Source organism: Rhinoraja longicauda, chromosome 35, assembly GCF_053455715.1.
Source record: "Rhinoraja longicauda isolate Sanriku21f chromosome 35, sRhiLon1.1, whole genome shotgun sequence".
NCBI classification, from domain to species: domain Eukaryota; kingdom Metazoa; phylum Chordata; class Chondrichthyes; order Rajiformes; family Arhynchobatidae; genus Rhinoraja; species Rhinoraja longicauda.
The window spans coordinates 15113747-15127441 of NC_135987.1; the positions used below are offsets into that span (position 1 = coordinate 15113747).

Below are 13695 nucleotides of genomic sequence, written 5' to 3' on the forward strand. Positions count from 1 at the left end.
GAAGCTCCGCCAAAACATTTATCAGCCATGATGTAATCGCCTGTAAGTTTTATTAACTAGAAGATTAATACAAACTGTGTCGAAGTTATATCTGGCAATTCGTAACGATCGCATAGACTGTGGTAAGATATGGAATTTTACCTAGCAATTAATAACCAGTCGATGACAAGAGATATGCCAATATGTTTATTGCACCTTCAAATAAAGAAGACTAACTATTAAACGTCTGGGAGGATGTCTGTTATTAGTTGTTCGAGTTATTACGCTTATCGCTGACCCGGTCTATGCAAGTGGCAGCTTGGGAGCTAATTGAGATAGACGAGAAGCTGGCGGCTACAACTGGTTTGGAGCACTTCCTCATTTATGGGCAATTCAGAAGCAAGTTAATGGACCCATCAACGTATTTGTGTTGATATTGCCTACCTGTTTTATGCCTCTGCTTTTTAATTCCTTCACTGAGTCCTACATTGTGTAAACCCCTTTCTTTAGACTTTAACTTTAGACTTTAGAGATACATCTTTCATCTTTTGACCTCAAAACAGACCTTTTTAACTAATTATGTTTCTCTAATATTGCACGTTAGGTTTAATCAGTGCTTTGTTAAGGGTGCTGCACGTTTTAACACTGAGAAATGTGTAGTTATGTCTTTGGGAACTGTTTCTCCTAGCTTCCTGTTTTATTCCAATGACCCAATTCCTTCTGTCCAGAGATGCTGCCTGTCCAGCTGAGTTACTCCAGCATTTTGTGACTATCTTCGGTGTAAACCAGCATCTGCAGTTCCTTCCTACACATTGTTAACTAAATGGGTCTCGGCCTATCAAAATAGTGGAACATCTGGTTTTAAATGGTTATTGATATCATAGTGTCGACAGGTTTATTGTATTTTGTGCGATAGAACATTGATTGGGAGACTCTTTATGCCAGACATGTGAAACAATCTCATTTACAGTAAGCAACAAATCATCTAGTTTAGTACAAACAGCAAACAGATTCCACAAGTTGTGTCTACTTCACAGCAGAGATTATTTTATCGAAGCTTATAACAGAATCCAGTGCAGAGTCTCTGAGTTTTAGTCAAACTATTTCTTCAGTAAACCACAGTGAACTTCGAAGAAACCTGATAGACTCCATGAGCAGCAAATATTCCACGTGTAAGAGTGAGGGTTTCATACTTGACATCTTCTGCCATCCTTATTTCATCCACTTAGCTCTCCATTTAGTTGAAGATTAAATAGGTTTTATACACAGACCCGAAAAAAATTCTTGCATATATACTTAAAAGTGTTTTCTATTGCATTTCAAAGGCTCCATGATTAAAATACAATCCAAGAGCTTCAAACAAAAAAATTAAAATAAATTAGAGTTTAGGAGTCTTTGTGCCTTCAGTGGCCAGCCAGAGGCGAACCAGTCATCTCAGGAGCCATTGAGGAGATTGCTTTCATACCTGCTCCTTCAGGTGAAGCAGGAATTCATAGTAGGACATTGCTGATTCAGTGCGGTCATTGATCAGATGCTGGATGAAAATGGACCGTGAAGTACTGTCATCCCTGTCGAACAAAGGCCAGCAGAATTAATCCATGGCATGGCTTCACTATTCCTGAATTGTCAAACACTCCAATGCCTGGTCACTAACATCACAGAGTGAAGCCGACAGTATTATTATCACTTGCATGAGGCACCAGATATTTTGATGTTAAAATCACCATAAAAATGCAGTCCAGTGGTATGAACATCGACTTCTCAAACTTTAGATAGTTCCTCTGTCCCTCTCTTCCCCTCCCCCTTCCCAGATCTCCCACTATCTTCCTGTCTCCACCTGTATCCACAGAAAAGGAATAGGTGACGTTTTGGGTTGAGACCCTTCTTCAGTCTCACTCCTTGTGGACGCAGCCCAGATTTCCAGTCTGAAGAAGGGTCTCGACCGGAAACGTCACCCATTCCTTCTCTCCCGAGATGCTGCCTGACCTGCTGAGTTACTCCAGCATTTTGTGAATAAAAACCTTCGATTTGTACCAGCATCTGCAGTTATTTTCTTATTCCACCTATATCCTTCCTTTGTCCCGCCCCCCTGACATCAGTCTGAAGAAGGGTCTCGACCCGAAACGTCACCCATTCCCTCTCTCCTGAGATGCTGCCTGACCTGCTGAGTTACTCCAGCATTTTATGAATAAAAATGCATGGTCTGTTGAAATTCGCCTCATTTGTGCTTCTGCTGGACTCCGTGACAGAGTTCGGGATGCCCATTCTCATGCTCTTTTCCCACATTCCTTTAAACTTATTCTTACACTTTACAATTAAATCTGCTTTCAGCACAAGTGGGGAGTGCACAACCGTTTACCAAGTAAAAGAAAATTCTCATCTCCTCTTTGTTTCTTTTACCAATTATCACAAATCTGTCACCTTTGCTTCACTATACTCCAACCATTAGAACCATTAGAAGTAGTTTGTCCTAATTTACTCTGTGAACAACTTCATAGTTTTAAACACTTCCCATCAATTTCCACTTCAAGGGAACAAAGCATGCTTCCCAGTCTTTCAACGTACAATGTAAAGAGACACTATTTGTCCTCTGTCTCTTGCACTTCTCCAGTTACTACAGGTTGCTCACCCTCACCCACAGTGAGTGAACTTTGCCAGGAATTGCTCCCAGATGTCTTTTAGTAGAAGCATTTAAAGTGTATTCTGAGCAGAAGCATTCAGCTGCATGATCATTAGACCAAAATCCATGGTCTGCAGGACAAAGACTCAATCAATGAATCTCCCCATAGAAGGTATTCTATATTTATTCACAAAATGCTGGAGTAACTCAGCAGGTCAGGCAGCATCTCAGGAGAGAAGGAATGGGCGACGTTTCGGGTCGAAACGTCGCCCATTCCTTCTCTCCTGAGATGCTGCCTGACCTGCTGAGTTACTCCAGCATTTTGTGAATAAATACCTTCGATTTGTACCAGCATCTGCAGTTATTTTCTTACTCTAATCTCCCCATAGAGAGATTCAACTGGAATGCCAACAAATAAAGGCTTTTCCTAAGTGCAGGATGAATTCCTGTAAATTAGCTTCATATGTCATCCGATGCCATATTTTGTAGCTCTATCATTTGGACGATTGCAAGGCATGTGTCATTGGGGTGGCACAGTGGCGCAGCAGTAGAGTTGCTGCCTTACAGCGCCACAGACCTGAGTTCGATCCTGAGTACGGGTGCAGTCTCTGTGGAGTTTGCACGTGACCGCGTGGGTTTTCTCCGGGAACTCCGGTTTCTTCCCACATTCCAAAGAGGTGCAGGTTTGTAGGTTAATTGGCTTCTGTAAATTGTCCCCAGTGTGTGGGAAACAGGATGATCATTGATCTGCGAGGACTCAGTGGGCCAGAGGGCATGTTTCCACGCTGTATCTCTAAAGTAAACTAAGCCGGTTGCTTTGCCTCTTTGTGGGTTTGGAATGGTGGGGTGGCTGTGATGGCACCTGCTGCACACTCTCAGCTCCACTTCTCAAATCTAAAGACATCTGATCATGCAAAAGGCCCTTTAATATGAGCCAAATCTGAGGACATGTGTGCACATTTCCCTGTTGGAAGCCTGGTTTGGTGCTCTGGCCAATTCACCAATACTGTACATCAATTAGCTTAAATGTCAGCGGCAAAAGCGAAATAAAGTCCAAAGAGTTTAAATGAGACTAGACCAAGTGGACCCATTGGGCCCAAACCTCTCCTGCATTGGTGCAGCACCCTCTCCTCTCCTCTCCTCTCCTCTCCTCTCCTCCCCCCATCCCTCTTCCCTCCCTCCTACCCCTTCCCTCCCCTTCCCTCCTCCCTCCCCTTCCCCTCCCCCCCCTCCCTCCACCCCCCCTCCCCTTCCCCTCCCCCCTCTCCCCCTCCCTCCACCCTCCTCCCCTTCCCCATCCCCCTCAACACCCCTTATCCTCCCTCCCTCCCCTCCCTCCACCCCCTCCCTCCCTAGAAGATAGATTTAAACTTTAAAATGTGAATAACAAAAAATATAACACCAATTTCAATAAAACTACCATTTTTCCCATTAAAGCGATGAAGGTGAGTAAGGTGGGCCTAAAATTGGTGCGCTATCTTGTACCGTTATGGCTGAAGTTCGATCACAAACAAACAAACAAACAAGAGTTTTAGTATATAGATGATGAGAAACCTTGTACTCACTTAATAATAAAGCAAGGTGCGTAGTAAAGTCTCTCCTTCCTTAAAGATTCCAGCAGTTCATGGAGTTGTTTAGAAGCTGGACTTTCCAAAATGGGCAGCAAAGTCTGAAACACAGCAAAGGTATTGTCGTTGACATTTATTGGCGTTTCCTCATGTTTTCCCAGACACATGGGCTTGGAATTTCATTGGAAGCAATTCTGTTGCATTGGCAGATTTTTCTCTCTCGATCAAAGCTGCAGCACAATAAGCAAAGGGCAACTCCTCAGGAGTTCCAGACATAGACAATCAGTTGACTGTACTACAGAGTCGGAAAACTACATCAGGAGATGAAGTCTGAAGATTTTATTTTCTGCAGCAAATGGTATATGTACGATACGATACAATACAACTTTACATCCCCGGAGGGGAATTGGTCTTCCAACAGCCATAACACACTACAAGGTACACGGAAATTTGAAATTAAAATTAACTTCAAATAGAAAAAAGACAAGCGACTGTTGGCTGGCTGCCGTGCGCACGGCGCCTTAACCGGAATGAACGAACAAACAAACAAACTATTGCAGGCTTATTCCCTGGGCAGAGGATTCTAAAACTGGAGTGCCCCCCCCTCCCCCACACCGGGTGCCCCTTTGTTCTTGAACCGTCCCCCAGGCCCGGTCCCCCCAGGCCCCCCCAGGCCCGGTCCCCCCAGGCCCGGTCCCCCCAGGCCCGGTCCCCCCATGCCGGGTCCCCCCAGGCCCGGTCCCCCCCATGCCCAGTATCCCCCATGCCCAGTATCCCCACGCACGGTCCCCCCCACGTCCGGTCCCCATTGTCCCCATATATTTCCACAAGTGGCTGTTGAAGGCAAGACTTGTACTCGCTGGAATTTAGAAGATTGAGGGGGGATCTTATAGAAACTTACAAAATTCTTAAGGGGTTGGACAGGCTAGATGCAGGAAGATTGTTCCCGATGTTGGGGAAGTCCAGAACAAGGGGTCACAGCTTAAGGATAAGGGGGAAGTCTTTTAGGACCGAGATGAGAACGTGTTTTTTCACACAGAGAGTGGTGAATCTGTGGAATTCTCTGCCACAGAAGGTAGTTGAGGCCAGTTCATTGGCTATATTTAAGAGGGAGTTAGATGTGGCCCTTGTGGTTAAAGGGATCAGGGGGTATGGAGAGAAGGCAGGTACGGGATACTGAGCTGGATGATCAGATGGCCTACTCCTGCACCTATTTTCTATGTTTCTAATCCCAACAATTGAGAAAGATTTTGACAAACATCTAAAGAATTTTTTTTAAAGGGCTGAAGAAAATCAAAAAGTGCAGGTACTTAAAAATTTAAAGTGAGGAACAGCAAGTGCAGGAAATCAGATCTTTGTCCTGAAATATTAACTCTGTTTCTCTTTCCATCAATGCTGTCAGACCAGCTGAGTGTTTCCAGAATCTCATGTTTCTAGTAATATGTAGAAGAGTGCTTATTCGATTTCCTCTTAAATATATTGGCGCTGTTCAGTTCAACCACTCCCAGTGGGAGTGAGTTAAAACAATCTATCCCAAAACCCCTATCCCTAATCCTTTTTATAAGTTAGGCTCTTGGTTTTAGTTTCCCCTACAAGTGGAAACAACCACCTACATCGACCGAACAAATCCTTTCACAATTTTAAAGTCCTCCATCAGTCTACATCAGTTTTTCCTACATTGAAGAAAAGGGCCCTGTCTGTTCAGTCTTTCCTGAAAGATTTTGTCTACCCTGCTAGACTAGTAGATTATTAGAGTCATAGAGTGATTCAGTGTGGAAACAGGCCCTTCAGCCCAGCTCGCCCACACAGGACAACATGTCCCAGCTACACTAGTCCCTCCTGCCTGTGCTTGGTCCATATCCCTCCAAACCCGTCCTATCCATGTGCCTGTGTAACTGTTTCTTAAATGTTGGGATAGTCCCAGCCTCAACTACCTCCTCTGGCAGCTCGTTCCATACACCCACCACCCTTTGCGTGAAAATGTTACCCCTCAGATTCCTATTAAATCTTTTCCCCTTCACCTTGAGCCTAAGTCCTCTGATCATCAGATTTCCCTACTCTGGGCAAGAGATTCTGTGCATCTACTCGATCTATTCCTCTCATTATTCTTGCAGTTCCTCCCGTGTTTTTATTATCCTTTTTATATAATGAGACTTGAACTATTTAATAACCTGTTCAGAAGGGAGTGGTGATACAGACACAGGACTTACCACAGTGGCTGGTAGCGAGGAATAACCGGTCACGCCCAGTACATCAATGAGGAAATTAGTGTTGCAATGTCTGCCGACCCAGAGATACAGAGCCTGGGGAACACAGCATAATCCTGGTCACACAATTATTGTACGGTCCCAGTAGTCAACAAAATACAATCATTTTAGAATACACAATATATGACCTTTTATCTAAAACTGCTGGACTCCATCAGACTGCAGGTATATGGTGGAGAGCATACTGACTGGATGCATCATGACCTGGTTCAATAACTGGAAGGAGGATGCATAAAGCGGTCCATCATGACAGTGTGGAGAGAGTGTCCAGCTTCAAGTTTCTGGGCACTCACATTTCGGAGGACCTAACATGGTCCACTAACACTGCTGCGCTGGTCAAGAAGGCACAGCAACGACTGTTCTACCTGAAAACACTGAAGAAGTCTGGTCTACCCCAACAGCTGCTGACGACCTTCTACCGCTGCACCATAGAGAGCATCCTAACACATGGCATCCCTGTGTGGTACCTCAGCTGCACGGAGGCAGAGAGGAAAGCTCTTCAGCGGGTAGTCCATAGAGCTCAGAGGACCATCGGAACACAGCTACCAGCCTTGGAGGGCATCTACAACACACGATGCCTCAGAAAAGCCACCAGCATCCACAAAGACTCTTCACACCCCTGCAACAGTCTGTTCGAACTCCTTCCATCGGACAGACGATACAACGCCTTCTACGCCCGCACCTCCAGACTAAGGAACAGCTTCATCCCCAGGGCCATAGCTGCTATGAACCGGTCCTGCTGAGCCGGATGGTCACATCGCACAGTGATCCGGCACAGACCTACTTGCACTTTATTCTGTCTTAAAACTGTTACAATTTGTTTAGTTGGGTTGTTGTTGTTTAAATTAATTAAATTATTGCATCGTATGGGAGGCGCATTCCCAATCTCGTTGTACCCCTGTACAATGACAATAAAGATATATTGTATTGTATTGTATTGTATTGTATGAGTATTGACCTCCCCACTATGGAAGAGATTTTCAGGAGCCACTGTCTCAAGAAGGCAGCAAATATCATCAAAGACCCTACACCCCACTGACCACAATCTCATCTCGCTGCTACTATCGGGCAGAAGATACAGGAGCCTGAGAACCGTGACCTCCAGGTTCAAGAACAGCTTCTTCCCATCAACTATCAGGTTCTTGAACCACAGCGCATTTGCTGATTCAGCAACTAACGACTATGGACTTTCTAATCGGTTGTACAATGTGCTTCAGCTTGCACTTTTATAGTCTGGTTACCAATTCTAATTGATAATTTATTGTATTGTTGTTGAGATAAGACTTTTCTTTGCCTTCCGTCACAGTGAGGGTGTGCCTGGAGCAGTCACTGTGATGGCTGTTTGTGTTAAAATTGTAATTGTGTGTCTTGTGTTTTTATTGTCTACTGCTGGACCCTGACGTGAGAGGACGCTGGCGCTATTTGTTCGCCGCTTCTCCGTCAGGACAGTTCGTCTGTTTGTTTTTATGTCATGACTGTTTTTGTAAAGCGTATTTGTGCACTTGGAAAATCGCTATATAAAATAAATGTTTATTATTATTATAAATAAAAATAAATGTTTATTATTGTATATTTATTCATTGTGTCTTTGCATTAATGTGCCTATAAAGCTGCAGCAAATAAAAATGTCATTGTTCCATTACTGGAGCATATGAATATTAAACTTTCTTGACTCAACTCTTCCCAGTCTGAACACTGGGTGGTGTGGCTGTACAGCGAATGGAAGCCCTGTGTACTGGGAAGCCCATAAAATCAATATACTCCTGATTATAAAAACAGCTATAAAAATGCAAGTTTGCTTTTTTTTGTGTGTAGTACGCCAATCATGATTTCAGTTACTGTATTCCTTTAGGTAGGTGACAAACGCTGCCTTCTGAACAAGGGGGTTGAAAGGGGTATATGTGGACAACACTTGTGGTATCACCTCTCAGACACCCAGACCCAACCCTTGCTCACTCAGTACCCAACCCAACTGGTACCCAGTCAGTCCGTCCCAACTATTGTTCACCTCTCAGGGCTTCCATTCGCTGTACACCCAGATCCAATCCTCAGTCACCCAGACCCTAACCATCAGCCACTCTGTCCCTGACCCAATCATCCCCGATCACTCAAACCCCAACGATTGATCACACAGATCCAGTCCTCAGTCACCGAGACCCCAGAGCTCAGTCACTCACTCCCCAACCATCGATCCACCTGAAACCACCTGGTTCCCAAACGCCATTCATCTCCCAGGTGCAGAGAAACCAGACACCAGAAGCTCTATCAGGCACCGGTCAGGCTGCATTTGGAATATTGTGAGCAATTTTCGGCACCATATCTGAGGAAGGGTGTGCTGGCTCTGGAGAGGGTCCAGAGGAGGTTTACCAGAATGATCCCAGGAATTAGTGTGTTAACCTATGATGAGTGTTTGTTGCCTGTTCTCTTCTCACATGCTTGTTTGCTCCATAAAAACATTGACTTTCATAGGTGGCCGTGACACTCTGTGGTATTCTCTGCCTCAGAAGGCAGTGGAGGCCAATTCTCTGAATGCATTCAAGAGAGAGCTAGATAGAGCTCTTAGGGATAGCGGAGTCAGGGGGTATGGGGAGAAGGCAGGAACGGGGTACAGATTGAGAATGATCAGCCATGATCACATTGAATGGCGGTGCTGGCTAGAAGGGCCGAATGGCCTACTCCTGCACCTATTGTCTATTGACATGGGAGGTGGCTGGGACGGGTAAAGAGGCTACACGTATGTAGGTTCTCGCCCCATGCTCGTGAACTTTTTCCATGTAGCATTTACACTCACATTACCACAGTCCATTAGGAACGCCCCTGCCAGTGTAAGACCTTCTGCAGACAGCGGTACCAAGGCTGGCCTCTTTACTGTCCTGGTTTCCACAGAATCCTGGTGGCAGAAAGAAAAAGCATAACAACTGTTTGATCCCTGTTTGTTAATCTCACTACCATGACCAATATATAGAGATAGAGATAGAGATAGAGATAGAGAGAGAGAGAGAGAGAGAGAGAGAGAGAGAGAGAATCTGAGAGAGAGAGAGAGAGAGAGAGAGAGAGAGAGAGAGAGAGAGAGAGAGAGAGAGAGAGAGAGAGAATCTGAGAGAGAGAGAGAGAGAGAGAGAGAGAGAGAGAGAGAGAGAGAGAGAGAGAGAGAGAATGAATCTGAGAGAGAGAGAGAGAGAGAGAGAGAATCTGAGAGAGAGAGAGTCTGAGAGAGAGAGAGAGAATCTGAGAGAGAGAGAGAGAGAGAGAATCTGAGAGAGAGTCTGAGAGAGAGAGAGAGAGAGAGAGAGAGAGAGAGAATCTGAGAGAGAGAGAGAGTCTGAGAGAGAGAGAGAGAGAGAGAGATCTCTCTCTCTCTCTCTCTCTCAGGACTCTCTCTCTCTCTCTCTCTCTCTCTCTCTCTCTCAGACTCTCTCTCTCTCTCAGATTCTCTCTCTCTCTCTCTCTCAGATTCTCTCTCTCTCTCAGACTATCTCTCTCTCAGATTCTCTCTCTCTCTCTCTTCTCAGATTCTCTCTCTCTCTCTCTCTCTCAGATTCTCTCTCTCTCTCAGACTCTCTATCTCTCAGATTCTCTCTCTCTCAGATTCTCTCTCTCTCTCAGACTCTCTCTCTCTCTCAGATTCTCTCTCTCTCTCTCTCTCTCTCTCTCTCTCTCTCTCTCTCTCAGATTCTCTCTCTCTCTCAGACTCTCTCTCTCTCTCTTTCTCTCTCTCAGATTCTCTCTCTCTCTCAGACTCTCTCTCTCTCCAGACTGTCCTTCTCTCTCCCAGACTCCCGCTCTCCCAGTCTGTCTCTCTCTGTCTGTCTCTCTCTCTCTCGCTCTCTCTCTCTTGATCTCTCTCTTATGCTGTCTGTCTCTGTCTCTCTCTCTGTCCTCTCTCTCTCTCTCTCTCTCTCTCTCTCTCTCTCTCGCGCCCTCTCTCTGTCTCTCAGTCACTTAGTCTGTCTCTCTGTCTGCCTCCCTCTGTCCATCTCTCTCTCTCTCTTTCTTTGTCTCTGTCTCTCTCTCCCTCTCTGTCTCTGTGGACTAACCATGATTGATTAAAGCAAGAGCCCATTTACAGTGTAACCACAACACTCACATTGTCACAGTCTCGCCATTGAGGTAATCATCGATGCGATACAGATCTGGGTAAACCATCTGCAACACAAACTCAGCGGCTGTTCCATCAACTGAGACATCCTGAAGACCCGTTCATCCAGAGCCATTGTAAGAGCCGTCTGGAAGGCAGGCTGGAGGGCAAAATGTAATGCATTTTAAAAATCTGTAAGAGAAAGGTTAGGATGCATATCTTTACACGAAGACTTGGGAAATTATCTACTTCATGCCCAATGCTATATCATAAATAAGTTCTTTAGTGTCCTCCATGTCAGAGAGGAATGTCCACCATCACCCCTCCCTGAAGATAGACACGAAAAAGCTGGGTAGGAAATAACTGCAGATGCTGGTACAAATTGAAGGTATCACAAAATGGTGGTGTACTCAGCGGGTCAGCAGCATCTCTGGAGAGAAGGAATGGGGGACATTTCGGGTCGTTGGGTGATGTTTTAAGTTATTCACATTTTAAAGTTTAAATCTATCTCTGAGGGAGGGATGGAGGGAGGATAAGGGGGATGGAGTGGGGGAGGGAGAGGGGAAGGAGGGGAAGGGGAAGAGGGAGGGAGGAGGGAGGGGGGAGGAGGGAGGGGGGAGGAGGGAGGGGGAGGGGAGGGGAGGGGGGAGTGGGGGAGGGGGGAGTGGGGGAGGGGAGGGGAGGGAGGGGGGGAGTGGGGGAGGAGAGGGTGCTGCACCAATGCAGGAGAGGTTTTGGCCCAACGGGTCCACTTGGTCTAGTCCAAAGATACTAGAGAACAAGATAGACCACTCAACCCTAAAAAACGTAGTATGTTCATGACGCCATTTTAATAGCGAGAAACTTGCAGAAACATTTTTAAAGAAAAATAGCAAAATCTATGAATTGATAGATGAGATATATTCTGCATTTTAATGGTATCATCACACATACTGTTCCCCCAAAACACTGATTACACTGCGAGAGGCGTAACGAACAGTGGGGTTTGCCTACTAAAATGGCTCTTCTTTGCGTACCACACTTCAGTATAGGCGATTTCAACGGAGTGGTCCATCTTGTTCCTCTAGTATCTTGGTCTAGTCTAATTTAATACTGAACAGTCCTCTCCTTGTTCTGTGACTCTCACCTGCTTCAGGAGGGCCAGGACGTAGAGTGGAAGCTGCAGCAGTGTGTTGGGGATGGGGAGCGTGGCATGCTGTGGGCTGCATGCCAACGTGCGATAAGCAACAAGAACGTCAGTCAGCATCTTGATCAACTCATCTCGGCTGTAGGAGAGCGACTGCCTCACTGAGCGATCCACAGCTGCAGGAAAACACAGGGAAAGATCTTGTAAAGGACGGGGAGACACAAAACAATCTTACTAACCACAGATTGGCCGGTCATCTCCCTGGAAAATGCCTTTTTTAAGGTTTTCAACTTCAATAATAAAAAGTTTAATATTAAAAACATATCTCTTTGCATATCAGCTACAGGTTAGTAATATTAACCTTGAAATATCTTTGCCTGTGCTCAGCAATCTGGACAATATCTCCTCATATTCCCTGTGGGATCTTTGTACTTCAGAGTGCCTGACAGGGCCAGAGACCCGGGCACAGTCCTGACCTCGGGTGCTGTGGTAATCTAAATGCAAGGGAACATGAAAAACTGCAGAGTATGGTGGACTCAGCCCAGTCCAACACGATCACAGTCACAATAGAAAGCATCTGTATGAGGTGTTGCCTCAAGAAGGTGGCAGCTATCATTAAGGAACCTCACCATCTGGGCAATGTCCTCTGCTTGCTGCTGCCAACGTGCAGGATATACAGAAGTCCAAGTCCAAAACCACCAAATTCAGGAACAGTTACTTTCCTACAATCATCGAAGGTATCACAAAATGCTGGAGTAACTCAGCGGGTCAGGCAGCATCTCTGGAGAGAAGGAATGGGTGACGTTTCGGGTCGAGACCCTTCCTCATCAGGCTGAAGAAGGGTCTCGACCCGAAACGTCACCCATTCCTTCTCTCCAGAGATGCTGCCTGACCCGCTGAGTTACTCCAGCATTTTGTGATACCTTCGATTTGTGCCAGCATCTGCAGTTATTTTCCTACACAACTTCCTACAACCATCAGTTTCTTGAACCTACCTGCACAACCCATCACACAATCACAATCACAGTCACAACCACAATAATACTTTATTAGCCAAGTATGTTTTGGAACATACAAGGAACTTCATTTGCCTAATAATATCTCAGCAATGGAATACTATGGACCACCTTGTGCACGATCATGAACTAGTTTTCTAATTGTGTTTTGGCCCTGCTGTGATGTTTTAGCAGTCTTTTGCTTTTAATTGTCTTGTATAATTTATGTATAAGCATAATTGATGTTTGTGTGTAATCTGCATATATGTACCTGTGTTGCTGCTGCTACAAGCCAGATTATCGTTGTACCTGTACCTGGGGTTGCCAACTGTCCCGTATCAGCCGGGCCATCCCGTATTTTGGGCTAAGTTGGTTTGTCCCGTACGGGACCGCCCTTGTCCCATATTAGTAGGGTTGCCAACTTCCTCACTCCCAAAGAAGGGACAAAGGGTGACGTCACCGCCCCGCGCCCCAAGTGACCTCACTCAGCCAGTGGCCACGTGCTCCCGCTCCAACAATGGCGGCCGACCGGCCCGGCAGTGACGTCACCTTGTCCAGTATTTCGGAGTGAGGAAGTTGTCAACCCTACCTGCACCTCATCATATGTGCAGGAAGGAACTGCAGATGCTGGTTTAAACCGAAGATAGACACAAAATGCTGGAGTGCCCCGCTGAGTTACCCCAATATTTTGTACCTCACCATATTTGTGCATATGACAATAAACTCGACTTGATTTGACACAGCAGCTAATTTATTTAGAGCAAGCACTCATAAACAGCATATCATATCATATCATATATATACAGCCGGAAACAGGCCTTTTTGGCCCTCCAAGTCCGTGCCGCCCAGTGATCCCCGTACATTAACACTATCCTACACCCACTAGGGACAATTTTTTTTTTTTTACATTTACCCAGCCAATTAACCTAAATACCTGTACGTCTTTGGAGTGTAGGAGGAAACCGAAGATCTCGGAGAAAACCCACGCAGGTCACGGGTAGAACGTACAAACTCCTTACAGTGCAGCACCCGTAGTCAGGATCGAACCTGAGTCTCCGGCGC

The 13695-nt window shown here is 45.7% G+C and overlaps 1 protein-coding gene across 1 annotated transcript in view; it reads right to left on the reverse strand.

Annotated features, from left to right (window-relative positions):
• Positions 1-650: 650 nt before the first annotated feature.
• LOC144609947 (protein transport protein Sec24B-like) overlaps positions 651-13695 on the reverse strand; it is a 50971-nt gene continuing 37926 nt past the window's right edge. Inside the window, 7 exon segments of the mRNA XM_078428352.1 lie at positions 651-1547; positions 4165-4268; positions 6378-6470; positions 9226-9375; positions 10530-10594; positions 10597-10672; positions 11639-11814. Of these exon segments, the coding sequence (XP_078284478.1) occupies positions 1439-1547; positions 4165-4268; positions 6378-6470; positions 9226-9375; positions 10530-10594; positions 10597-10672; positions 11639-11814 (773 nt within the window). The 3' untranslated portion in view covers positions 651-1438.